Below are 26,468 nucleotides of genomic sequence, written 5' to 3' on the forward strand. Positions count from 1 at the left end.
GATGAGTCACTGGGTCTCTTGCCCCCAGAGGCACTTCATTATGATTCAGTGCAAAGCGCTGAACAGGCTGGGGCTTCCGGGAGTGAGTGTGTGTGTCTGGTGGGGGTTGCCGTGGCTCCGCGTTGGCATGAGGCTTAATTGACACCTTTGATGTAGCCTAAGACAGAACCCGCACCTCCCACTGCCGCTTGGAAGACGTCAGCCTTACGCAGAAAAGGCATCTGCTGATGAATCCTGCATCTCATTCAGCCTGCTCTGGGAGCAGCCTTAGCCATCCTTAACTAATCCACCCGCTTCCCATTTCCGCTGGTGCTTGGCTTAGTGCTGAGAAGAGATTTTTGCCTCTTACTGTTAGGTCAATCACTAAGACTGTGTCCATGTTAGAACTCATAGAAGGTAAGTGGAATGCATTGTCGCTCGCCCTTGTGGAAACTGTTTATTGTGTACCTTCAAGAATGTGTGTGTCTCCTGCTAGTTTCCTCATGAGTGTAGAACTGTACTACTGCCCTTTGTGCAAGTGAATTAGAGGTGGCCTTCTGTATCTTTATAAAATCATGTCATCAAGTGTCTTATCTGTTCTTAGATTGAGGCTGCTTTGAGAAAAGAATTGCTTACTTGAGTTCTGTGGCTTTATTTCAGTTAAGTGATTACGGTGTGTAAAACTCTTGAGACTTGGATAGAATTCTAGTGATTGGAATCTTTTGAAAAGCAACTTATATTTTCACTAGCAGCAAAGATAAACTGGGAGCAGTTCCTCAGTGTCTGTAGTGAAATCACTTTGTCCTGCCTCAGGCAGTTCCATCAGAGGCAAGCTGGGGGGATGGATAACAAGTGGATCTTGGCACTTCTTCTAGAAGTTAGTTGTTAATTGTAAAAACACAGCGGGTTTGTCTTATCTAGTCACTGTGGGAATATCACTTGTGAGCTGTGCTAATATTTTTTGCTCATGGGTAGTACAGGGCAGTTACACTAAAGCTCAAGAGCGAATCCCATTGTAAATATCTCAGGACCTTAACCACAATCCTAAAATCTCTGTTGGCACAGTTAGAGACATCACTAATAAATTCACGAGAATAGTTGTGTAAAGTGCGGTTTTTAAAATATTATATAACCTGCTACTCAGTTAAACACAGGATTAACATAACAGCGAATTTCTGAAGAAGGTTATTCCCCGAGGCTTTTCGTCAGGATGAGATAAAAGGACATCTAGAATTTTAACAGATGTCCCTCTATAATTGTTTGCTTTTCTGAGAAAATAAATTGTCACAAAAATTATTTAACATGCCCTTTTTCTCTGTGTGTGATTCTTTGCATTTCTAGTTAATGGAACCCCTGGTAGTCAGCTCTCTACTCCACGATCGGGCAAGTCGCCAAGCCCATCACCCACCAGCCCAGGAAGCCTGCGGAAACAGAGGGTAAGGAAAAGAGCAAGCTGCCTATTTAAGATCTGTCTGAGCTTTGGTGCTAAGTGGCCCGGGTGCCAGCGAATAGTGCTGCTGCTCTCTAAGAGATGACCACACTAAAGCAGGAGGCGACCAACAGTGGGTCATTTATTGCTGTGGCTTACCCGGAACTCAGGGCTTGTAATTTCTCTGTGCAGTTGTCCAAATCCTAATTTGGAAAAGAATGTGCATTTGCGGCTTCACTTTCAGATGCTCTCTTTTTATGTTCTGAATACACAGAGTGTGTTAACACCTGTGGGTGTGTAAGCTTACTTAGTTTTATTGCATATTATCATTGCTCACCAGCCTCATAACGAGAAGGAAAAAGTGCTATGAACACGCAGAAGGACCATGGTAGGAAGTTGCTTTGTGGCGTACTTGGTGGTCCCATGGAGCTGAATGTCTGTGCAGCAGGGGATGAGTACATAGACTCCTGTTTTTGTGAATGAAGCCCACATTGAGCACTTTCCCTTTCGTCACTACCTACACTTATTTCTAGCCTGTTGTGCTGAAGAAATTGGCTGAGCTTGGAGACCACAGTGAAAACATTGCTGGGAACAGTGGTACCTCGTCCACGCTAAGGACAGGTGTAAGGATTAGCTCTTCTTGCAGCGCAAAAGACTTACTGTGCTTTTCCCCTAACACCTCTATGCTATTTGTTTTTTGCAGTAATGATGAGACAAGAATGAAAGAAGTAGGAAAGGGGAGAACAGGATGGGTATAGTAGAAGAAATGGGAGGCCCTTCATGGTCCTGACTTCAGGACCAGGTTGGGGAATGTGCACCCTTAGGAGGTTTTATGATGGTGCTCGTGGGACATTTTAAGAAGCAGAGACTTCTTTGGAGGCTACTGCACTCAAATACTGGATTCTTGAATTTGGCTGCATTTATTTTGGGCTTTAAAATGCAACTTCTAAGTTCCATCCATTTAATCTTCATCCAACATGGGAGGGCCTCTCAGATCTCCCCCTCCAGTTGTCTAAACCAGCAGAACCATCAGCCATCTATGACTCAGTCAGCCTCCCATTGCTTTGGAGCCAGTAGCACCAAATGTCAGGTTTGAGTACCTGTCTCTACAGACTCACCCGACATCAGGTTAAACGCATGTAGACTGTCTGATGAAGCCTGGGGTTTGGCCCCAGCTTCTCCTCCTCTTATCTTAAAGAAGTCTCCTATTGGTCCTCCTATTCAGTGGAAAAGCAAAACAAAGCAAAAGAGCCTCCTTGCACACAGAACTTCCAATAATTCTATGCCAGCTCCCTGTGAGTGTTTTCACTGGTGTTTTCCTCTTGGTCATAGTCTAATTTGACATTCTGAGGTACAGGAATTCACAGTGAACTCTTCCAAGAAGAACTGTCCAAATTCAGGCAGCCCTTGAGGGGAGGGAAGGCTGATACGGTCATTCTTTTCTGATAAATGTTTTGTTCTAGGCTCCAACCTAGACGGTCAGTCGCTAGCTATAGCACAGGAAGGGCCATCTTTTAGCGCATTCTCTCACTTTAAGTGTATGCTTTGGCGAGTACACCTACCGTAGAAATCCCTCTTTGAGCTAATTAAACTCAGATTCAATATTCATTGGTGTAGCTCATGCTTCGTTGTTGAAATTAAATGGAGAGTGACTGAAAATCCCTGCTATAGAGGGAAGATTCTCTCCTAGATGCCTCCTTGTGGAGATCTCCATCTTAGGGATATAAAACTATGCTCAGGCATTCCATTGTTGGCAGAATGAAGCTAGAGCTTGAAGAATGAAGCTAGGATTTTGTCCAACTGAGGTTGAAATGTCCATCCAGTATGTGGCCACTGGATTTTATAATTAACATTTATAAAATCTGGCAAATAGTCATACTGTATGATTCTCATAGATTCTTCATTTTGCCACTTAAGCTGCCATTGCAAGCACTATCTTTGACAGCAAAAACAACTCCATTGTTTTAGGGGAACAAAAAGTTTATCACCATTTATTAAGCACATGTTGTGGGCAGGACACTGGATGTATTCAAAGATGGCTCAGTTTTCAGGCTTTTGAATTTATGACCATCCTCTATCTATGTTCCATGTCAGTGCATGGAGACATTCCCAGCTGCTTTCGCAAGCGGAACTTTCATCTTGGTGTGTAGGCAACTGTACCAAATAACCCCTCCCAGTTAAAACAGGCTGAGGATGTCCCTATAAACTGGTCCCGTTTCAAATTTGGTTAATTTTCCTCTCAAATGGTTGGCTATACTCCTGTGCAGGAAATACTGAAATAAGTGAAAGATGGCATGTGCTAAAAGAGACACTTCAAAGAATAAATTAACTTTTTTTATCACAAATTGGAAAACAGTAGCTACTTCTATTTTTTCCTTCTGTGTTGCCTAGCAACATGGCCAAGAAAATCAGTTGGCTGCCCCCACCCCTACATGCACACATACACATGCACACACATGCATGCACACACACAGTTCTTGCTCCATTTTAAAATAAAGAAACATAAACAGATTTTTGAAAAATGAAACATTGAGACATTGGATTGCTTTTTATCCCAACAAGAAAGATCTTCATTCTCACTTATATTAATTATGCTGATTCTACCAGTTTTTCTGTTCCCTTAAAATCATATTTTTGTTGCTTTTTTGGACATTTTAGAATACTCTTATACCTTTAGAGTTTGCATGCCAGATATTGTTCTTCATAAACATGTTCATGGCAACATATCAGATAATCTCCCTATTATTCCACAGCACAGTTCTTTTAATTGCTATCTAGAAACATTTGGTCACAGAGGATTCTTTTCCCATCTATGAACTGGTTTTGATCCCATTTCTTAAGATTTCAGGAAGAAATGTGTTGTGTTGTGTAGGTTGAATGAAGTTCCTCGTTATCCTCCCACATCACTGACTTTTGTAGATAATCTGATCAGTCAGATGATGTGAGGAGTGGGTGGTACAAAAGAGGAAAAAAGCCAACTCTAGACACTGTAGATCTGAGCTGGTTGCTTGGCTACCAACAGAGAGATCTAGTAGCAGAAAGGGGCGGGAAGAAGAAGATGGGAGGTGATGGACATGTGTTGGGAACAGAGAGAGAATGTTGGGGAAGGATGGAGTGGGTTACTGGGCGTTCTTTCTGTTGTTCAAACATAAAATTTTGTAAAGGTAATGTCTGTTGGGTTCACGTTATGTGCAAATGCAACATGTGAGTTGCTGCCCTGGGACTAGAATGTGCTGAGTGCCAGCTGGGGCTCCTGATTAATTGTTTTGAGAGGTAAGCATTCCTTTTCCATCCAGATGGGGAGGAAATGTTCACAAAAGAATTGCCTAGATGCATAGTAGCAGAGTTGGCCTTGGCAGACCTCAGAGATGTAAAATTTGACTGCACACAAAGTAGGGCAAAAAGCTCATGAGTGGATCAAGCAGCATTTTCTTGCCAATAAGGCAAAATCAGCACCAGTTTTTCTATTTAGATGGTTTCTCTATGATTATCTTTTCTCATATCTGAAGTTGGTGACTTTAAAAGGACTGATGATATTAGAAACCAAGGATGCCCATTCAGTGTTGCTCCTAAGAGTGACAGGGCACCCAAGAAAATCAAATAAACAAATCTATGCCACCTTCGTCTTACAGGACCTGTATCGCCCCCTCTCTTCGGATGATTTGGACTCAGTAGGAGATTCAGTGTAAAACAGACAATGGAGCAATGTATATGGTTTGTGATTGGGTGAAGGTTTCACATTTCTTAAGCAAATATCTAACAGCAAAATACACAAAAGAGTTTTGCATACCTTGAAATGAGAAAGACCAAATCATACAAAAGTAAATATGGAGGCATTTTATACTCATGATGGGGAGATTTTTAAGAGAATCTCCTCCACTGATTTGATTGGGGGAGTCTGAACACAAATAGCTCAACTCTGAGATTTCTGTGTGAGGCCTAGTTCTAGAAAAATTTTATATACAGACCCAATGTTGAATACAGAACACACTAATGATGCAGCAACATGCAGTCCTAATTTCCACTAATAAATTTTTCTTTTAATCATAAATAGACATGTAAGTGCACTTTTCCTGTACTCTCTGTAAACTATATTAAAATGACACTAGCAGACATATTTTTCTTTAAAGTTGTATCCTTTTTAAAATTTGAATGGCTGTTTTTAGGGGTAATTTTATTGTAAAAATATTCAATTAGATTTTTTTCTCCTTGGCAATAGAGAAAGCACCTTATCATTTTGTGGGTTAATATATTTAAAAGGAATAAAAAGCTCATGCCAAGGACACATCTCATGAAAATTCAAACATTAGGCGTTAGGAACTTTCCTTGGTTTTGTTGTCAAGTAACTTTTGCTTTTCTAAGTTGTCTTCCATTGGAAAAAAGCAAAATATAGCTAAAACTCTATGCCAACATGGAGAACCTATTCAGTGATATTGCTATAAGTTATATGTCTTTCCCGAACCATATATGTGATTTTTTGAATGTGTAAGGGCTTAAGCAAGAAAAGTTTTTCTTTCTTTTTATTTTTAACACACACACACCTAAAAAATGTGTCTGCGCTTCTTCTAAAAAAATCCATTTGAAAGCAAAATTCTTTTAAATGGTGCTGTATAAATCCTGCTCAAAATATCCAAATCTCCAGATTCATGAACACTGGAGCATGCTGTTGTTCTGGAAATTTTCATATGCAAAACTCCTTTTGTGTTAAACCAAGTAAGTCTATGATTATAACCCATTGTTAAACATTAACCTACTAATTCTTCTCTTCTAGTCTTCTATTTTAAAAACTGTAGTCAGCTTTGCTTGAACATAAAATCATTATTTTAAAATACAAATGTTAAAAATCAATGTAATGTGTATGGTCTATTGTATTTAAGCCATGTCCTAGTGATTGTTTACTAGTTGAAACACTAACAATTTAAGACTTGTGAAGCATGGTTTCGATATTCTCTGGGCTTGACATATCTCAGTAGGTGATAAATTTAAAAATATAAGATGCCATTATGGAGGCTTTTACTTGAAAATTTTTTCCCCAAATTTTATTTGAAATCCAAATTTTAAAATGTTCAATTCAAGATGGAGAGAAATTCAGTTGTCATACATTGGCTTAAATGTTATTGATTTATCTTCTTGACTGATTGTTCAACTAGCAAATTTGACCATCTGGTTTATAGTTACATATGTTACCATCTCACTTCACAAGTGAGTAAAATATTCCAACCAAAAGGAGGAGGAGGAGGAGAAGAAGAATATGAAGAAGAAGAAACAAAAAGTCCAGGCAATCTACTGGCATTTGAAAACCCAACCCTCTAATAATTAGTGCCTCATTATCCTGTCTGTTGGAGAGAAAGACACTTCTCTGGCAGGTTATTCGAGAACTACAGACTGAACCATTCCATCTTGAAAGAACAGCTCATAATAATACCTGTTCCAGACTTCAGGTTTTAAAACTGTTTCCAATAGAAATGAACAGTCTCCTGCTGAGATCAAAAGGCTGCTTTGTTTTAGCTCAAACAGTAAACATCTGTGAGGTTGCCTATGCTTGTGTCTGTTTCAGTTATGTCTTTGTAAAATGCATTACTTAATACAGTGGAGTCCATAAAAGATTAGTATGTATTTGACTAAACTGTCAAAAATGCAAAGAAAGCAGTGGAACAGTTACCTTAAATCTGCTGGGGTCAGATGGTCCAGTATAAGAAGAAATTCCAATAATTTCAACTTGCCTGGGCTGTCAGGCTCAGAGACGACTACTGCTTAGAGAGCTCCAATAGATGTTATTTGTTCTGGGTAAGTGGCAGATATTGCCGATTGATATAAAGCCCAGGGCTTTGTTTAGACACGGCAAAAAGAAACTGGACATGTACTAATTGCCGACGGATATCATGGCCAACTTTCCATTCAAGCAGTTCCAAGGGAAATGCTATTCCACAGCATTTAATCGTCTCAGCATATGACTTTTATTAAGGGACTGTTCAGGGGCAATATATATCATTTACGTTTTGAAACTAAAGTCCCTCAGAGATTGAAACAGCACACCATTTATAGACTTTGAGATCTCTTTCTATGCACAGCATAATTCTATTATACTAAAGCAGAAATAAAAAATCCTCAGCAACAAAGCAGAAGTTTTCAGTTCATTGGGGGAGCTAAATGGGTGGTTTATAGGCACTTAAGGTTTAGTTACTTTCAAGATTCTTTTTTTAAAAATTAGACACTGAATTTTAAAATTATTCTACTGAGCGGGAGAGTGCTTCAGCAAAAACCATGTGTACATGTCCTTATGGTAATCCTTAAGTGTGCTTTGAAGACAATGTGCTGTAGCTGAAAGTTTGATACTTTTTCCTTTGTATTCACTTTTTTTCTTAGGCATGGACAGCATAGAAAAAGATGTTAGAAATATTTCCCTGCTTTCAGCATTTTAGAAATGCAAAATGTAATCATATATAAAGTGTAAAGTTCAGTGTGAACTCAAAAGACTGGTTCTGAAACCCCCTTGATGTGTTCTGTGTCTTGCCTAATTTGGTAAGCAGTGGGTGAAAACCTATGTTTCTGTAACGCCATAAGGTGTTAAGAAGTGACAGGTCCACAGTGTACACATCCCTGTGTACATATACTGGCTCATCTAAATACTTCGTTTTTCTAAACCAAGTAATGCTGTCTAAAAGCATTTGAAACAACATTAAGGTACTGTGTCCCCTAGGTTAAACAGCTGGGGTATTTTGATTGTAAACACATTCATATGTGTTTGGGCTCTTCTTTTTGCCACTTAAAAACAATGATGTCTAAAAACTACATTTCTTAAGAAAATTGAATGAACCTATGTAAGTAGAGTGATATTCCTGAAAAATATCTCCATATATTCTAACTATTGGACTTCTAAATTTTCATATGTGGCCATATATCTGTACAGGTATGTGGGTGTTTCTGTACATTTGCAAGGCTCAGTGTGTATGTGGGTGTGCTTATGTATTTGTGTAATGTGTGTAGACCATAAATAGTAAAATACGATATTTGTGACACAGCCTTATAGGTTACTGGCTCTTGTGGAACTGTGTGCAAAAACTTTATGTCATAAGGTGACATTATGACATATTAGTTGGAATATGTTTAAGTTCAAAAGCAATTTGCTAAACTACTACCACGAAATGGTTCAAAATGCTCAAGTGTTCTGATTTATCAAAAAAAAACTGAAATCATACTCAAAAATCCTCAAAATCCAGATAAATCCTATAGTGTGTTAGCTACTAAATAAAAGTATAAATTCTGTTTACATTGTTAGGCCTTGGTATTTGGTCATTCAGGTGACTGAACACTATAAATGATGTTTTTCTATTATGTGTATTGATGACTTGTAATGATTGTCAATCAATATTTACTAAAAAATGAAACTGATTTATAGAGTTGTGAGTAGTTGAGTATTATGTTGAAGCATAAATAGAAGAGAATCCAAAGTATATTTGATTTGAAATGTCTAATAACAAAGCCAGATAACCTGTAAGGCAATTTTATTTTTGTTTTTCAAGGTACTATTATAAACTGTTGATGTATCTTGAATATACTTGCTGTATGTGTGTATATGTACACACAAATATATACACACTTGAAAATGTTTATCGAATGAATTTACTATATATGTGTACACTTGCTCATTTATGCAAATTTGCATTAGCTTTGCTAACATTGCTGTGCATGATAGAGACAGCTGTATTTGATTGAGATATTCCTCAGAGGAGTAGTGTGAAAATTAGAGATATATTGATGTCAATATACCACTTGCCTGATATACTTTGTTATACTGTCAGCTTTTTCAAAAAATCTTTGTAATCTTGTGCCTGTAATGCATGTGAGAACCCTAGGAAACCGGAGGCCCTTGCTATAATTTTTAAGGGTGCATGATATGTGATGTCTTTAAAATGTGATTCATTTTAGTAAAGATAATGGATTAATTCCAAGACAGTATAAATGATGCATGTAATACATGGATGTGTGTATTATATATGGCCACAAAATGTTTTTGAAGCCAGGATGGTAGGTATTTAAAGGTTGTAGGCAAAGAACTATATATAAGCTAACTTTCTTATAATGTGCTTTTTTTGAGGAATTTATACTCATCAACAAGCAAGGGATTGAGAGACTCTTTACTTTGAAATACACCATGAATGTTATAAACTTGGATAAAATTTTTATAAAAAGGTCACATACTTTCTGCTTTCAATTTGGGGTGCTTGGATGTGTATTCTTCTCTTCAGAGAGCATTAGGTGTTAAAATGTTATTCACAGCAATATATTTTACAGTCCATCAATTGAGATCATAATCATAGTTTTATAGAGCAAAGGGGTATTGAAATGTTTTACTGAACTGCCTAATTTTGAAAGTTCCATCACTCTGTGCTGTTGTTTCATTGTAAAATGTTGTACCTTGTGTTTCACACTGGACCATGTTCTTCCTCTTGAGATTAACTTTGTGACACTTACCACCTTAGAATAACTATCTAATAAACAGGAAAAACTGCCAATGTTGTTCAGTGAGTTTCTTTCAGAAACCTTGCTAAATAGACATTGAAGTTGAAATGACTGTGTGGGTAAGTGTTACTTTCATAATCATGTTTGTAGCGCTTTTGTGTTGTAATTAGCATCAGCAAGTGATATGTTAGATACTGCGAAATGGTAGCAACATGACAATATAAAATACTGACAGTCACAACAAAATGAGATCACCTGATAAAGAATTCTGTTTCCATTGGTTGCATTAAAATTAGCAATATACCTTCCTCTCAAGGTTGTCTTAAGGAGGAATTTGTCAAATTAACAACTGGTTGAAAAAGAAATTAACATATAGATAAATACACAAAATAAGTATGTAATAAAATTCATTACATAATCATCATAATACAATATTCTGTTCCTGAACTTGAATTTAAAATCATAAGTAGTTCATTCATAATATGGCACAAAGGAGAATAGAGAATTCCACTTTCCAAGTTAGAAAAAATATTTTACATGAAAACTGTTAGAGATGCTCAGAATTCTGGTTTTTGAATCTAACATTATTACTAGGTGTATTTTACCTTAAAATTACAATGTTCTTTAATTGGTTCTCTTTCTTATCCCCATGATGGCTTAAATATAATCAGTGTCCACAGCAATAATGGTACAACTGGAGGGAATGTTTCCAAATTTATAAAATACCAAATTGTATTTACACTTACTTAATATAGCTAGCATTTAAAACAAAATATCACAGGTGTCTGAGACAGTAGTGAGTTCATCTGAGGACTCAATCATAGAGAGAAATATTCTATCCACAGAGAATGCAGTAGATGACTTCCTGGCCCCCTTCCAAATTGTGACTTCATGAAGACTAACTCCCAAGAGGAGGTATTTAGCTATCCAATGGTGCAGTCTCTTGATGACAAATGGCTCAAACTGCAAACTCATAAATTTTGGCCTATGTAAGTGTAGTGACTGCAAAGTGCACACAGATTACCTGATAGAATAATCCAGTTGTAACTAAATGTGTACATTTTTGAAACTTGGCTCTCATGACTTCACTACCATAGATATAATGCCAGTATTTCCATTTTCATTTTTCCTCCTCTCAGTAAACCAATTTCATGAGTAACAGTTCTCCCAGCTTTTAACATTTTGACCAGATCTTCATGAAAATATTATGTTTTATCAATGTTGATTCTTGGTTATGCACATGACTTTGCTAAAAACTTGGGGTGAACATGGAAATACTACAGAAAAAAGAAATTTGGGAAAAGGAATTTCCTGGTACCTTGTTTCAAATAACGGTGCTTTATTAATAATTGGAGGTCGATGCCATCAACTTACTGTTCTGTATCCATCTGGGAAGTAAATAAACATTTAGCTTTTCTGTATCACATAGAATCCTGTGGGTTTGAAGGTCTCTACTTTCAGATAAGTATTTAACTTTTTAGTCTGAGGTCATCTGCAGTGCTTCTGTAGACTGAAAGTTGCGTGCACCAAGACTATCATTTGGGTTTCTTAAATATTATGTTTCTTTTTAATGTTGATCCAGAAATCATATGAAAGTGACTACTTGATTTCTACGTTCTTTTTGACCGTTTTCCAACTAAATGTTAACAAAATAAGAACTGTAAGCCAAGACAAAATGTGAAGTGGAAAAAGTATAATTATCCATCCAAAGCTATAGTTATCTGGTCAAATTTTCTTCTAACTTGATGAAATCTATCCTATCAATTGGGTATTTTCAAAATCTTGATGCACTTACCCCAGTGACAATTTTAGTACAAATGATAAGAATAGCTCATACCATCTAAAGTGAACTGTTTTTTCCCTACAAGGTCATCAGTTACATCTTGGTAAAATGTGGTTAGAGCTGTTATATTGGCTTTCTCACTTACTTCAAAAAGTGTGATGTGTTCTCCATCTGTTATGTGATCCCAAACTAAAGAACTACACTTAGGATGTGTTCTTCCTTGGGGCAGTGCATTTTATGAAGGTGTGCCATAAAAGCATCCAGGTGCTAGCAACCTGCCCAAATGGTTCCCATTAAATCTGCTTGAAGGTGATGACATTTCAAATGTCACAACATCTCTCAGAGCAGCTAATTGCGTTAAATTTTAAAATAACGGTACGTTTTGTACTGTATACCCAGATGTCTTGGAATGAGCAAACTGACTAGAGCAAGCATAAAATCGCATCCGCATGTAGACTCTGAAGTGATTTTTCTGCTCAGAAAAACCAAAGAGGTAAATTGATTTCATTTAGAAGCAATCAAAAATATGGGTGTGTTTCAGCTTCTGCTAGTCATAGGTAAAGGTTAGTTCATCTCATTAATCTGTTTCTAAACAATAAGAACTTATGAATATTCCCTTTACTATTTCAGGATCTCTCAGACTTACAGATAATAATCAAAATGTTCCAGCAGGCTCTAAGTCTACTAACAACCATAAACAAAGAGCCATGCTGATTATCGAAATCACTTCAACTGGGTGAGAGAAAAATGTTAGGTGACAAAATCAGGATAAAAAATGGGCTAGAAGGATATGACTGTAATAAGGATGGCATTTTCATGAATAAATGTCAAGTCCTGGACATGATTCAAACACCAACTTCCAAAATACAGAATGCGGAGATGTGGCACACCTGTGAGCTCCATGTAAAGTTAAAATGCATGGTGCTATTGATAAGCCAATATGATCTTGAAGTAAATTAATATTCCATTCATGGGAAAGAAAACTCTGTCCTTCCCTGCTCTGTACTGATCAGGCACACCTAGAATATTGCGTTCAGTTTTGAGTACCAGATTTCAAGAGTGATATTGACAGCTGGACTGTGTCCAGAGAAGGCGAAGGAGTCAGGGAGCCCTGTCACATGACACAAACCAAAGAAACTGGGATTACCCAAACTGAAAAACAGAAGACACGGGAGGAGCCTAGCACTTATTTCTGAATACCTGAGCACAGTCATGGAAAAAAACAGATCACATCTGAACCAGGTGACCCAACAGATGAGACATAGGAACAATGAATAGAAAATGTAGAGGACTGTAATTTCAACATGAAAAAGAATTTCCTTTGCTCCTTATTAACAATTAAGGTGATACCATGTTCAGTACTGAAGGTGATTGGACAGAGCCCATCTTACCACATCCCTGAGATTTCTGTAGTTGGGAATTTGGTCTCCAGATGGAAGTGTGGTGGAATGGGTCATATTTAATGTCTGTTTTAGTGCCAGAAATTCTTTGAGCCCATGAATGGTCGGTGTTTTAGAGAAGTATATAATGTGAGCTATCTTGCTTCTTTGGAAAAGAAGAAATAATGCCGTTAGAAATTTGATGAATTTATTTTACTCTATTTTCACATAATAACTAAAATGAGAACTTTTAAAGTTTATTTATTTATTTGAAAGGCAGAGTTACAGATAGAGAAGAGACAGATCTTCCATCCACTGTTTTACTCCCCAAATGACTGGGACTAGGCGAGGCTGAAGCCAAGAGCCAGGAGCTTCATCCAGGTCTCCCACGTGGGTGTAGGGGCCCAAGAACTTGGACCATCTTCTGCTGCTTTTCCCAGGCCATTATTAGGGAGCTGGATCCGAAGTGGAACAGTTGGGACTCGAACCAGCACCCATAAGGCACAGGCTTAATCTGCTACACCACAGTGCCGGCCCCAAGGACTTTCATTTTTAGGGAACCCTGTTTGTAGGTAAAGACTTTTTTTTTAATTTTCAATCATCTGTTACTCTCAGCTGGAAATTTAAAATGAATTGTTCAAAAGTACAAACCTAAAGTTGAAAATAAGCAATTGTAACCGTAAGCAAACTTGAGTTAAGCCCACTTTAAAAAAAAAAAAAACAGAGACTAAAAAATCTTGAGACATTTTTGTTTCATAAAGCATAGAAAACACAGCTGGCATTGTGGCAAACACTCAGGGCATCCAACATTTCATACTGTTGGAAATCCAACTCACTCACTGATAAGGGGGTTTGGTGAATAATATCCAGAACATTTATCAAATGTTACTGCTTTAACGCTGTTTTCATATTCATGTACTTTGGGTCAGAGTTATGACTTTGAGTTCCTATTGTTCTTTTTTTTTCTTTTTTTTTTCTTTTTTGACAGGCAGAGTGGACAGTGAGAGAGAGAGAGAGAGAGACAGAGAGAACCCATTGTTCTTATTAAAAGAAAGAGCTTTTGGAATTGAGTGCATCAACTGTAGACATCTAGGTTGGAAATCACACTACGGTCTATTAATTTGTTTGCTAGATGAATAGAGTGTGTCTTTGTATTCTAAAATGTAAAATAGCACACGACAAGGAGGCACCTGCCATCCCGAAGCACAATATGTCTACATTATTAAGTGCATTTGTGATGCTGCTGGAAGAAATTCCAGGATCAGAAATCCCAGACAAGAAGGTCTGCATTTGAGACATTTACTCATGCTTTTCTGCTTGGAACACAATTATGTCTACAGCAAAACCAATGACACAGGCGATAAAGGAGCTCACTGTCTTGGACAACACACACCCTCCCCTCAAATGTGGTAATGGTAATGTTTACTTTTTCCAGTCATCAACATCATAAATCTGCCTTGTCTCAGCTCTCATATTCCAATATTATAAGTACAAGACTTCACAAACAGACATCCATAAAAATCAGCAGAGCATGGCTTAGAAGCTCATGCATTTTCAGTTTCTTCAACAGAATGGGTTTTAGTGTCACACTAACAAAAACTCTGAATGAAGGTTGCAATCTGAATCCTTCTTTCTCGCCTACCAGTATGACAGGCTAGACACGTGTGGCTGGTCACAGAGAGGCTGGAAGAGAGTAGCTGAAAATAACTCACCAGTCTTATTCGTGGAGGGTTTATACAATACTGGAAAATACCAGGCATATCATACAAACTGTGTGGCATTCAATGGTGTGCAAGAGTAGTCATTACACTTCTAGAATTCCTATAGGGAAGCATAACTATTAACTTGATTTTCATCCCAGTTGTACTGTCAGCTTTGATGAACTTGTCCATGCGTTGGAATATTTCATCTTAGCCACACCCAGAAAAATGATCTACAGTACTTACCTCAAATGGTTAGGCAGCGATTTAGGTAGCATATCCTCAAGTTTATGAACTTTTTAATGAACTAATAGCATCTTTGAAATTCCTATGCAAGATACTGTTGGGCATAAAGAAATTAAATGGAATCTCTCTTCCCTCTTAGTTTGGGCACAGTTAAGGCTGGATGGATTGGGGAGGAGGTTGAAGGGATACAGGTAAGCAGGGAACAATAGGTCAGCTTTGCTTCTCACCACCTCTTCATGATCAGCTCAACTACAGATGCTCTTTCCCTTCTCTCTGCTCCACAGACAGCCAGCACCATGAGCCAATGCCACCCCCTCACCGCCTCCTGCTCCCATCAGGCCAACCAAGTGGATAAACCCAGGGAAACAGAAGGAAGATCTTTTAGGACAAGCTGTGTTCACTATTTAGAAATAACATTGAAATGTGCAAATTGTTTTCTCAAGAAATAGATGCAGAAATGGAAACATTCATTGTGAAAGTACTGCCCCTTAGTCAATCATTATGTTCAATATTTGGTATTGTTTTCTCCTCTGAGTTCTCTAATACAGTTCTTATCCTAGTTGTTCTCGTGCATTTTGGGTCAAATTTCACCCAAAATACATGAGAATCATTAGGCCTAGGTTTTTTTATTCTTACCTTTTCCTCAGACTTATTATGTAACACTTAACAGACTGGTAGCCTACTTGGTGCATATGTCTTTATCTCAAAGTGGAATTAACAAGCCACTTTTTCTCCTAAGTTGTGATAAAGCTAAGTATTTATTTATTTATTTATTTATTTTTTTTTTTTTGACAGGCAGAGTGGACAGTGAGAGAGAGAGACAGAGAGAAAGGTCTTCCTTTGCCGTTGGTTCACCCTCCAATGGCCGCTGCGGCCAGCGCGCTGCAGCCGGCGCACCGCGCTGATCCGATGGCAGGAGCCAGGAGCCAGGTGCTTTTCCTGGTCTCCCATGGGGTGCAGGGCCCAAGCACCTGGGCCATCCTCCACTGCACTCCCTGGCCACAGCAGAGGGCTGGCCTGGAAGAGGGGCAACCGGGACAGAATCCGGGGCCCCGACCGGGACTAGAACCCGGTGTGCCGGCGCCGCTAGGCGGAGGATTAGCCTATTGAGCCGCGGCGCTGGCTAAGTATTTATTTTTTAGGATATTTAGTGAAAATAAACTGATAAGAAAATTCTATTGTAAGAATAGAAAAAATAATGTTTGAGGCCCATTTGCCAATAGACAGTGGAAGAGTGAAGTGCCTAAAATTTTCCAAACCCAAGCTAGAGCTACAGAATATTCATTTTTAGGGGGAGGAGAACACCCCGTGTTTCTAATGATTAGCCTGATCTAGTCAATACAAACTACTATTGATGAACAGGAAAGGAAGGAGATGTAGCCCTAATTGAATATCCCAAAGGCCTCCTTTTCTAAGTGGGAAGACTAAATCCCCCTTGGTAGTGGGCAAAGCTATCTCCTGAGATTTTGGGCTGGGGATGACACATGAAGACTCAGGCAAACTGACTCAGAGTTTTAATTCTCTGTTTCTGTTCCCTTCCAGAGCTCTCAACATGGTGGCTCCTCTACTTCACTTGCATCCACCAAAGTCTGCAGCTCGATGGATGAGAACGATGGCCCTGGGGAAGGTGATGAGCTTGGGACTTGGTATCTGAGGAGAAGGTTTAGCTTACACAGGGGACAGAGGATGGGCTGGCTAAATTTACTACAAGAAACTAACTTCTTAAGCAGAATGAAATGGACAACCCCAACCAGCTCAGGAGGGTAGAATTGAATGGGGTAGAATTGAATATGTCTTCCACTGGGGATTGGCTTCTACTCCATGGGAATGTGAAGAGGAAAGTTTCACATCCTCTGAGGGTATATGTATCCTAAGGCTGCTTTGGAAATAAGAGGGCATAATTGCTGCCTTTGTTTTCCCAAACTCTGTTCACTTTTAGCATATTAAGGACAATTTTCTCTCTTGATTGTTGTAGCCCCGCAGATGTAGTCTAACTCAAGTGAACTCAAAATACAAAAATAGGGCTTTACAATAAGAATTAACTGGTGGCAAATGCAAAAATATTCTTTGTCCCCAAAGCTAATTCACTTTAGAATTTCTCTATGATGTGCTCAAATGACCTGGATTCCAGAATTGACTTTTCCAGTAGCTCACTGGATTGTTCCAGGCAAGCTCTTCAACCCACTACATCTTAGTTCCTCTTCTATAAAATAGAGATGGCAACACATACCTGTTTCCTACCTGGGAATTGGTATCAGTCTCAAATCAATTATGGAAAAGTGTTTGAAAAAGAATGAAAGCGATATGATCAAGCCACTGCTATTGAATCAGCTCCCCTTATTTGTTTTAAATGATATGATCTAATTTATTTCCCAAAAAAAAAATACCTTTTGGATAAAGCACTTTTACTATGTTAAGTGAGATGTGTGATTTATATAAGATTATTTCTTGACTAGTATGCAATATCAAACTTTTTTGTGGTTCCAGGAATGTGAAATTCAGCCACCCGGAAGTCTCCTTTGTTGTAATGTCTTGTATTCATCATGACACGAAATGGTCCTTGGCTAAGTCTTTAGCTAGACCTTCTCAGCCCAAATTTTAAAACATACTTTTTATCGATAGTCAGGAAAACCATCCCAAAGCAGGAGCTTCATGCATGCTACCCTAGGAGAAAGGATGGAAGAACCCTCTTCCCTGCCCCATCTGCAGGGCTCCATGGCCCCAGCAGCTGAAGATGATTGCTTTTGCTATCCATGTAGTAAAGAGCCTCAGGTTGTGTCATCTGACATGTGTTTGGTAAACTCAGGTGCTTTTCAGTGGATGTGAAACAACTCCCACCATCTCCTTTCATTCTCATGGAGTAGACGGAAATCCCCAGGCCGAGCCCTTCAAAGGAAATCAGAATCATGGCTTCTCTGGGAGTGAGCCTGGGGGAGGTGGGCTTTGGCTCCAGTCTCCATTTTATCCTGGAGACCACTTAGCTGGCTTCTAGAGTAAGAGTGAAGTGTCACCTAGACAAATGCAGAGAGGCTACGCAAATGCCCAAGGCCAAATGACAAGCAGCAAATGTTCTACATTTACACGGTACTTTCCAGAAAGTCTATCCATTCTAGAGCCCAGAGCAGTGCAGACATCATCATCCTAAAGCCAGCATACGGGCCCTGAGGCAGGAATCTGATGCTTATGAGGCTGGAAATCTGTCGTTTCTAACCATCCAGACCAAATGTGAATGCAAGAATCACAGAGAAAGTGCAGTCACCATCTAAGCTTTTCATTTTACATTGAGAAGCCATGCTTTGTCTCCATTTATGATGAAATGTCAGAAGAGGAGGACATTTCGAAAACCTGCTCGGCTTCCATCACGGTTTGCATTCAGGTTGTAGCCGAAGGGAGAGCGAGGATTTATAACTTTAAAGCATGTAAATTTTAGAGTCCAGCCATAAAAGGCTTTTTACACCCCTGGCATGTTAAAGGTTATCCAGTATATTTATGTGACCTAAGTGTAGCTTATTTAGTTTTATGGCCTTAGATATTTAAAGCATTATTAGGCATTTGTAAAATATTTCAAAATGCATTTTCAGGGGGAAAATGTGTTGTGTTAGTGGCGCTAACATAATTGAAACTACAAAGCTGTTCTGTTCACAGACATAATAGATATAGCAATTTTAACTCAACATCTGCTGTGCAGGTTGCTGGTGAGAACATTTGTCTAAAATCTGCTCATTGATACTGGGGAGGGGTGGCAATCAGTGCTTGGTGCACAAGAAATTTTACGGAGATCTCCATTTCAGGATGTAGTAAAGCTAAGTGTCCAAACAGCAGGCATTTTTCATGCTTGTACAGTGTCAGGCAGCCTACAGTCCCTTACAAACTGCATTTACCCCTTGCTCCATACAAAGGAATGCCATTCCTCTGTGCTCAGTGGTTATTAGTAAATGCTATTGATCAAATTGCCAGGAAGTGAGAAAGAGCAGCATTTCCTCCTCAAAAATCCCCACTGCAACAGACAACGTAAGTAGCTTGTGTATGAGGACGCTTCAGAAAGTTCGCGGAAAACTGGAATTAAGATACATTGATTTTTGGCACAAAATCTTTTGAAATCCATGCAAACAAGGGGTTTTCAAAAGGTTCGTGGGAAATGCATATTATGAAAAATCTATAAATGGGTTTCAAACTATTTTTGCCCCAAAATGAACTTATCTTTTAATTCTGTTTTCCACAAACTTTCTGAAATTCCATGGTAGTGGTGGAGGTGGAGTCCATACGTTTCCCTTTAGTTTACCATTTGTCATAGTAAATAAAAACTGTTGAGTGTATACAATGTCAGCAAGGCTTGGGGAGCGGGTTGCCTTACTGTACTGAAATGATATATTGATTCTGAATCGTTTCCAGTTAATTAGATGACACTTCTAAATGTCTCCTTTGTGCAACATCTGTGTTCCCTTTTCTACCAATAAAATGTACTAATGATTCTTTCAGAAGTGTCGGACGAGGGTTTCCAGATTCCAGCCACAATAACAGAACGATATAAAGTTGGAAGGACAATAGGAGATGGGAATTTTGCTGTTGTCAAAGAATGTGTAGAAAGGTGAGAAAGATGTCATTTGCATCGAACTTTAAAAGAAACATTTGGCATTGTGTTTTCCAAGATCATGCCTGTATTTACAATCTGAGGCACATGTGGAATAAGTTAAAATCTCAACCCCAGATGCAAAAAAAAAAAAAAAAGTTAAAAAAGTTTCGAACAAAAAGGAAACCCTATCTAACAACAGATTTGAAAAATGTAGTGATTTCTGGGGCTGATCTATAAATTTAGGACTTTGATTTTTTTTCAATGTTCTCAGGGAAACTTTGCTAGCTTTTTCAGGTAAGTCTATTTTTTTAAGTTATGTTGAATAGTCTTATATTGATTAGAGATATATTTTTAAAACATCAGAACATCTCTGTACAAAGTTTATATCTCTAATGTGTACTAATATAAAATTTAATAGAACAATAATCTTAAAAGTCTTTAAAATGTATACAGGGAGGACTTTAAAAAGTTTGTGGAAAATGGAATTGGAAGATAAGTTTATTTTAAGACCCAAAAACATAATTTTCTCACAGTACACATTTTTCATGAACTTGTTGAAACCCTTCATATGTATGGTTTTCAAACTTTTTTGCACCAAAATAAATTTATCTTTTAGTTCCATTTTCCCTGAAATTTTTGAAATTCCCTCATATGTGTTGATCCCTAAAAAGTGGTATTTAACACAAAAATGTATTCAAATGAATGAACCAGGTACTCTGTGTGACAAAAGGAAGGGGTTGGAGGGAAGGGTTCATCCTTTGGTTCACAGGGTTCACAGTACCTAACCAAGGACAGTAGTTAGTGGCCATTACACGGAGGATTGACAACTAATACAGTCACAGCCCAGACTAAGGCAGCCTCAAGCCCTCACTCAGTGTCCGATTTGGATTTGTTTTCTGATGGTCGCTTCCTGTTTTTTTTTTTTTAAAGATTTATTTTTATTTATTTGAAAGACAGAGTTACAGAGAGAGGTAGAGACAGAGAAAGAGGTCTTTCATGCACTAGTTCACTCCCTAGATGGCTGCAACGGCCAGAGCTGTGCATATCCGAAGCCAGGAGCCAGGAGTTTCTTCTGGTCTCCTACACAGGGGCCCACAGACCTGGGCCATCTTCCACCACTTTCCCAGACCATAGCAGAGAGCTGGATCAGAAGAGCAGCAGCTGGGACTAGAACTGGCGCCCAAATGGGATGCCGGCATTTCAGGCCAGGGCTTTAACCCACTGGGCCACAGCACAGGCCTGGTTGCTTGCTTTAAAGGACCTGTTCAGCCACAAGTATCTTCTTGGAGCTCGGTGGACAGAGTATTAAAAAGGCACAGGGAACTAGCTCATTCCTTGAAAGAATGCATCCTCTGGACTTCTGGGCATGGGCCCAGGGTGGACATCCTTCCCTGTTATCTTTCCTGCTCCTGGTGGGGCTCACTGCCCAGAAGTTCTTCAGCACCCTACGAGGGTCACACATCCCCGCTCCACTCTTGTACTCAAAGAATGTCTTGGACCAGGAGGGAGACAAGAAAGCTTTACCTGAAGATCCAGACTTTGTTCTTCCCCAAGGGCTTCTATGCCATATTAGAGCTGCAAATCTATACAGGGCTTGAAATATCATGAGGGCTCTTCGTTTGGTCAAGACGCACTTATGTGCTCCCTTGCTTCTTGCCTGTCTTTGGAAGATGCTTTACCAGCAAACTATCTTAGTGCAGTGGATCTCCAACTTGGCCCCATCAAAACATACTAGTTGGGCTAGGATATTCCCAACAGTGATAGCAACCCACTATAGCAGCTGCTGCCCATGAGTTAGTAAGTGCTTAGCAAGGTATGCATCAGAGCCAGCCCCAAAACTCATGCTTCTAACCACTCTAGGCCACTGCTGTTAATAAAGAGTCTTTCACACAACTTTGGCTTAGCTGACCTGAAATTGCAGGCATCATACCTATGCAAACAGGACACAAATTAAGATGGGAAACCCATTCCTAAGGTAATGGATGAAGATGTATAAAAACATGCACGTGTGTTTATATAATTTACATTTAATTGATACATTCACTGATAGTCAATCCAACACCTTTAAGCTTTATTTCCACTGTAACAGGAAATCCTTTGTGAGCAGATTGCCAGGTCCTTGCACCATGGGTACCTGGTTATTTGCCAGTGTTCATCATCTGTTAAGTCTGACACAGTGGCCATGTGCTATGTCTCCTGGCTGATGCACGGATCAGGATGGCGTCTCAAATCAGCACCACTAGCCTTCTTAAGTTAGAAACGTCTCATTTCTCTATGCAGAATTAATTTCTTTCTTTCTAACTTGGATTGCGTTCATGTTGTGTGAGTTCACATCTTGGGTCTTACCATATGAAACTTCAGAGTCTAAACACCATATTGCTCAAAAAATGTTGGTATTCAGCTCCTGCTGAATGAGGACATATGGCATGTGCCCTCTCTCCCTGGAGGTATCATGAAACATTCTTTTAATATTTTCCAGAGGTCCAAGAAAATAGAAGCGAGTTAAGCATGTTGTCAATGGCACACATTGCTTCTGGGTACATTCTGCCATATTTTAAAAAATGAATATGTATTAACAAGGGCAAGAATGTTCCTCCCCTGTTAATAATATGCTGTCATGGGCAAGATTTTTCCACAGTGATCACAGTAACAGCATGACGTTCTGTGGGCCTGTGCCAGCGTATTCTTTGGTAGTGCAGTATGCCACTAGCCATTTCTGCCTGTGCCCCAGGAGAGATTTCTTGAGTGGCCCCTAGGACATGTAAAGGAAGTTGGTGCACTGTGGCTTCAGCAGAAAGAGACATGCCCTATTTTGAAGTTTTGTAGAGCATCTGGGGCGGACAGGGTGTCCAAGAGTTGCAAAGTGTGAATGAGGAGTCAGAGTGTGAGGAGAGGGCTGGCTGTGTGGTGCATGTCCTCTCTAACCTTCCTGGCTCCATGTGAACTAATTACTCCACACACCAAGGCATCAAGTGAATGATGTGGTCCTAAGTAGGGATGGTGCCCTAGAAGACTCTCAAGTCTCCTTACTACCTGCACTGGATACGTTTTAGGGGATGTGAGCGCCAGAGCTATAGTAAAATCCTCCATGCTGGTGCATGCCCCACTCCATCCTCCACCTTGAAGCAGGAAGAAGCACAACAAAACCTCTGGCTCTGGCGATTCAGGCTCAGCCCCCTGGACAAGCTGAGACTACACTTCTCAGGCCCTCAGGAACTGTGCACCTAGCAAAAGTTGAAGGTGTTTCCTTCAGAGCTGGGACAAGGAAGCATGAGTCAGGGTGAAGAATCTCGTGGCTAGCTGATGATTGTTCTCCCTTCTGTCCCTTCTGAGGGTCCTGCTTCCATGGGGCCCTTGTTCCAGTTCAAAATGTAGCTCCAGTCCAGAGATATCGGGCAAGACCTGGAAGGCCTCAGTTCTCTGCTGTTAATGGTTATTCCCATGGACGAGGCCAAGGTCGGGTTTTATTATCAAGAGGGGCTGTTTACTAAGCCCTGTTTGTTGAAGGGTAGTCTTTGGTCACTGCACAGTCTTCCACCATCTCCTGAGGTTTCCACACCTTGACCAACATGTAGAGCACCTGCTGGTTTAGGTCCATTCAGGACACTTATGGTGCTCCACAAAGAGACAGGGCACAGCCTTGTGCTTACAACTTTAGCCATGAACAAGGGATTACTGTGAAATTCAATAAACACTATGGTAGAGCAACACTAGAGAAACTTTCTTTTTTTTTTTTCCTATCCACGTAGTGTTTTTCAAAACTGTGAAAACATAATCAATAGTTGCAAGAAAAACCCCATTTGCTAAGAGCACTCTTATCTCTGCAAGCCATTCCTCATTGGAGCAGCATTCTACTCTGTTCCCTAGATGAGGAGTCTCAGTGTACAGAAGACAGGCCTGGGTTGAGAATGACTGTGGTAAACAAGATAGATTTCTTTAAGCCATAGTTAGCACACATGTAAAAAGTTAGGTTCAATTCAAGTTTGTAAAATTTAGAAATTTCTCGCTAGTAGCTCCAGTGTTAACTTTGGGTCACCCTTAGTAAGAAGATGACCTTACAAATTGATTCTTTTGGCCGGCGCCAAGGCTCAATAGGCTAATCCTCTGCCTGTGGCACCGGCACACAGGGTTCTAGAACCGGTCGGGGCGCCGGATTCTGTCCTGGTTGCTCCTCTTCCAGTCCAGCTCTCTGCTGTGGCCCAGGAGTGCAGTGGAGGATGGCCCAAGTGCTTGGGCCCTGCACCTGCATGGGAGACTAGGAGAAGCACCTGGCTCCTGGCTTCGGATCAGCGCAGTGCACCGGCCGCAGCATGCCGGCCGCAGCTGCCATTGGAGGGTGAACCAATGGAAAAGGAAGACCTTTCTCTCTGTCTCTGTCTCTCACTGTCCACTCTGTCTGTCAAAAAAAAATTGTTTTTTTTTTAAAGATTTATTTATTTACTTGAAAGTCAGAATTACACAGAAAGAGAAGGAGAGGCACAGGGAGAGACAGAGAGAGAAAGAGAGAGAGAGGTCTTCCATCCTCTGGTTCACTCCCTAGTTGGCCAAAACGGCCGGAGCTGTGCCGTTCCTAAGCAAGGAGCCAGGAGCTTCCTCCAGGTCTCCCACATGGGTGCAGGGGCCCAAGGACTTGGACCATCTTCTCCTGATATCCCAGGCCATAGCAGAGAGCTGGATCAGAAGTAGAGCAGCAGGGACTCAAACTGGTTCCCATAAGGGATGCCTACACTGCAGGCGGCGGCTTTACCCACTATGCTACAGCGCCAGCCCCACAAATTGATTTCTTGTAGACAAAGAGAAGACAGAGATTTCTGTTGCTGTTGCATAGAGGTTTCTATAAAAGGTCAAGTATGTAATTTGGGGCAACAAGCAATTGGGCTTCTTTTCACCAGCAATCCAGTTGTCTAGAATTCTTCCCAATACACCAAACTGTATACCCCTGAGGACCAGGGCCAGGTGCTAATGACCCCTGAGTCCACCAGAGGCCTGTGCTGTCTCTGCTCACTGAATAGCTCCCCAGACTCAGCAGTCTTCAGAGTTTGCCGTATGTAGGGAGGCAAATACATTATTTAAGGTTTTATTTCTTGCCAACTGTTTTCACTTAAAGCAAGCACTTACATTTTTATTCTTATGGTGTACATTTAGTCCTAACACCTGTTTTCAGGCTCGTTTTCCAGACTAGCTACTTTCCCATAAACATGCACTTCTAGTAATTAAGGATTTTATTATATGACTTTATAGTTCTGCCCTCAAGGAATCAAGAAAGAAAAGTTGCAATGTTAATTTCGGTGATCCTCTATGGGACGCATTGTCTAGTGTAAAATATGGATGCACTTAATGCAGTGTTTAGAGGTTTTGTGAAGGATTCTGCAGGGAAGCTGCAAGGCTCTTCTTCCTGCTGGGCCCTAGAGCCACCCTAGCTGCCCTGCTGGCTCTCAGCTTCCCAGCACCCTCCTCTGTCCCCTCAGGACAGAGACTGCTTGCTCAGCCTCCTGGAGCCACCAAGCCACCTGCCTTCTGGGGATTCTGCCTTTGTCTGGCTAAAGAGGACCCTTCCTGAGACCCATATAAAGCCCTTTAATTTGAGTAATTTAATATCACTCATTGCAGGGAAACAAGGACCAAATGGCAAATGTGGGGAAGCACAAAGCTGAAAAACGCAGTCTTTTCTTCCCCCACACGACCCTATCATGCATGCCCTTGGTGGACGTGGCAGAGGAAAAGGCCAGCTTTTCTTTGTGAGCCTCACAAGCTCCATGCTCACTCTCGGGCCCTGGCTGGGATGGCTGACAAGGATGGAAGCAGTCAGTGCAGTAGTTGGGATTTCCCTGCCATCGAATGAAACATTTTCACCAAAGAGGAAATCGCTCAGCCGTTCCAATCTGAGATTTGCTTTATCATAATTTCTGAGTGATACATGAAAGGTGGAATCCAGAAACCCTTCAACTTTTAGTTTTCCTCTTGATTAAGTGTTTTCAAACTTGCAAACAGACCCAGTGGAAGCCTTTTAAGAGAGTACATAAAAGGATTCTGTGGTCATATAGAATACAGGCTTTTTAGTGGGAGGAATTCCTTTGTATGTAATTTTACTTTCTCATTTATGATTGCTGGCTCATTCTTAATTTAAAAAAATTTATTTGGCAGGGGGCGAGGAGGAGGGGACAGGAGAGGTATCTCCTATCCACTGATTCACTCCCCAAATCCCCACAATAATTAGGACTAGGCCAGCCCAAAGTCAGGATCTGAGACGTTAGCCCAGGTCTCCCATTTGAGTGGCAGGGACCCAACTACTTAAACCCCAACCTGCTGCTTCCCAGGGTCTATGTTAGCCGGAAGCTGGAGTAGGAAAGCAAACCCAGGTACTTTGATATGGAATGCAGGCATCTTAACCACTAAGCCAGATGCCTGTCTTATTTTTAATTTTTAATGGTGACTATTTTGTTTTACCTCTTATCAGAGAGGTTTTTCTTCACCTCTCCCCCACTGCCTTGCTGATGGCCTGGTGTTTACATGAAATATCTGGCCCTCAAGCCCTATAGTTGGCCAAGGACTGGCTCATGTGTTCCTCCAGCGTGGTCTCAGTGCCCAACCAGGGCAGATGTTTTGTTGAAGGGATCCTTAGGCTTCTAAGCCAGTTTCCTCATGGAGTGAAGCCAATCTGCATTCCTTGGACCATGGTGTGGAAGGTTTCACCTTTGCCTATCCATACCCTAAAACCTCTATTTGAGAATAGGGCTTCAAGGTAGTTACCTTATTCTGAGTTTAATGTGCCAGATATTATCATAGCAACTTAATTTTTGTGGAGTAAGTGAGTAACATGCAGGGACCAGGATGTGTAGGGAGAGGCATTTTTAGAAGGGAAAGGCATGAATAGTTTCTAAATCGCTCTTAAGCACATTTTGAATACCTGCGTTGT

General features: G+C 40.2%; 1 protein-coding gene across 4 annotated transcripts in view; it reads left to right on the forward strand.

The window, feature by feature from the left end:
- The window catches only part of DCLK1 (doublecortin like kinase 1), a 391,925-nt gene that overhangs the window by 301,699 nt on the left and 63,758 nt on the right, over nt 1–26,468 (forward strand). For 2 of the 4 annotated variants that reach the window (XM_008273546.5, XM_008273545.5), the window contains exons 6-8: nt 1,321–1,415; nt 16,522–16,606; nt 19,459–19,567. In XM_008273546.5, coding sequence (XP_008271768.3) covers nt 1,321–1,415; nt 16,522–16,606; nt 19,459–19,567 — 289 coding nt within the window. Of the gene's footprint in view, nt 1–8; nt 397–1,320; nt 1,416–5,040; nt 9,925–16,521; nt 16,607–19,458; nt 19,568–26,468 lie in introns of those variants that run through there. The other 2 variants (XM_017350169.4, XM_008273547.5) reach the window with 2 other exon arrangements.

Source organism: Oryctolagus cuniculus, chromosome 9 (genome assembly GCF_051225735.1).
Source record: "Oryctolagus cuniculus isolate XC-2025 breed Fujian yellow rabbit chromosome 9, ASM5122573v1, whole genome shotgun sequence".
In the NCBI taxonomy this organism is placed as follows: Eukaryota; Metazoa; Chordata; class Mammalia; order Lagomorpha; family Leporidae; genus Oryctolagus; species Oryctolagus cuniculus.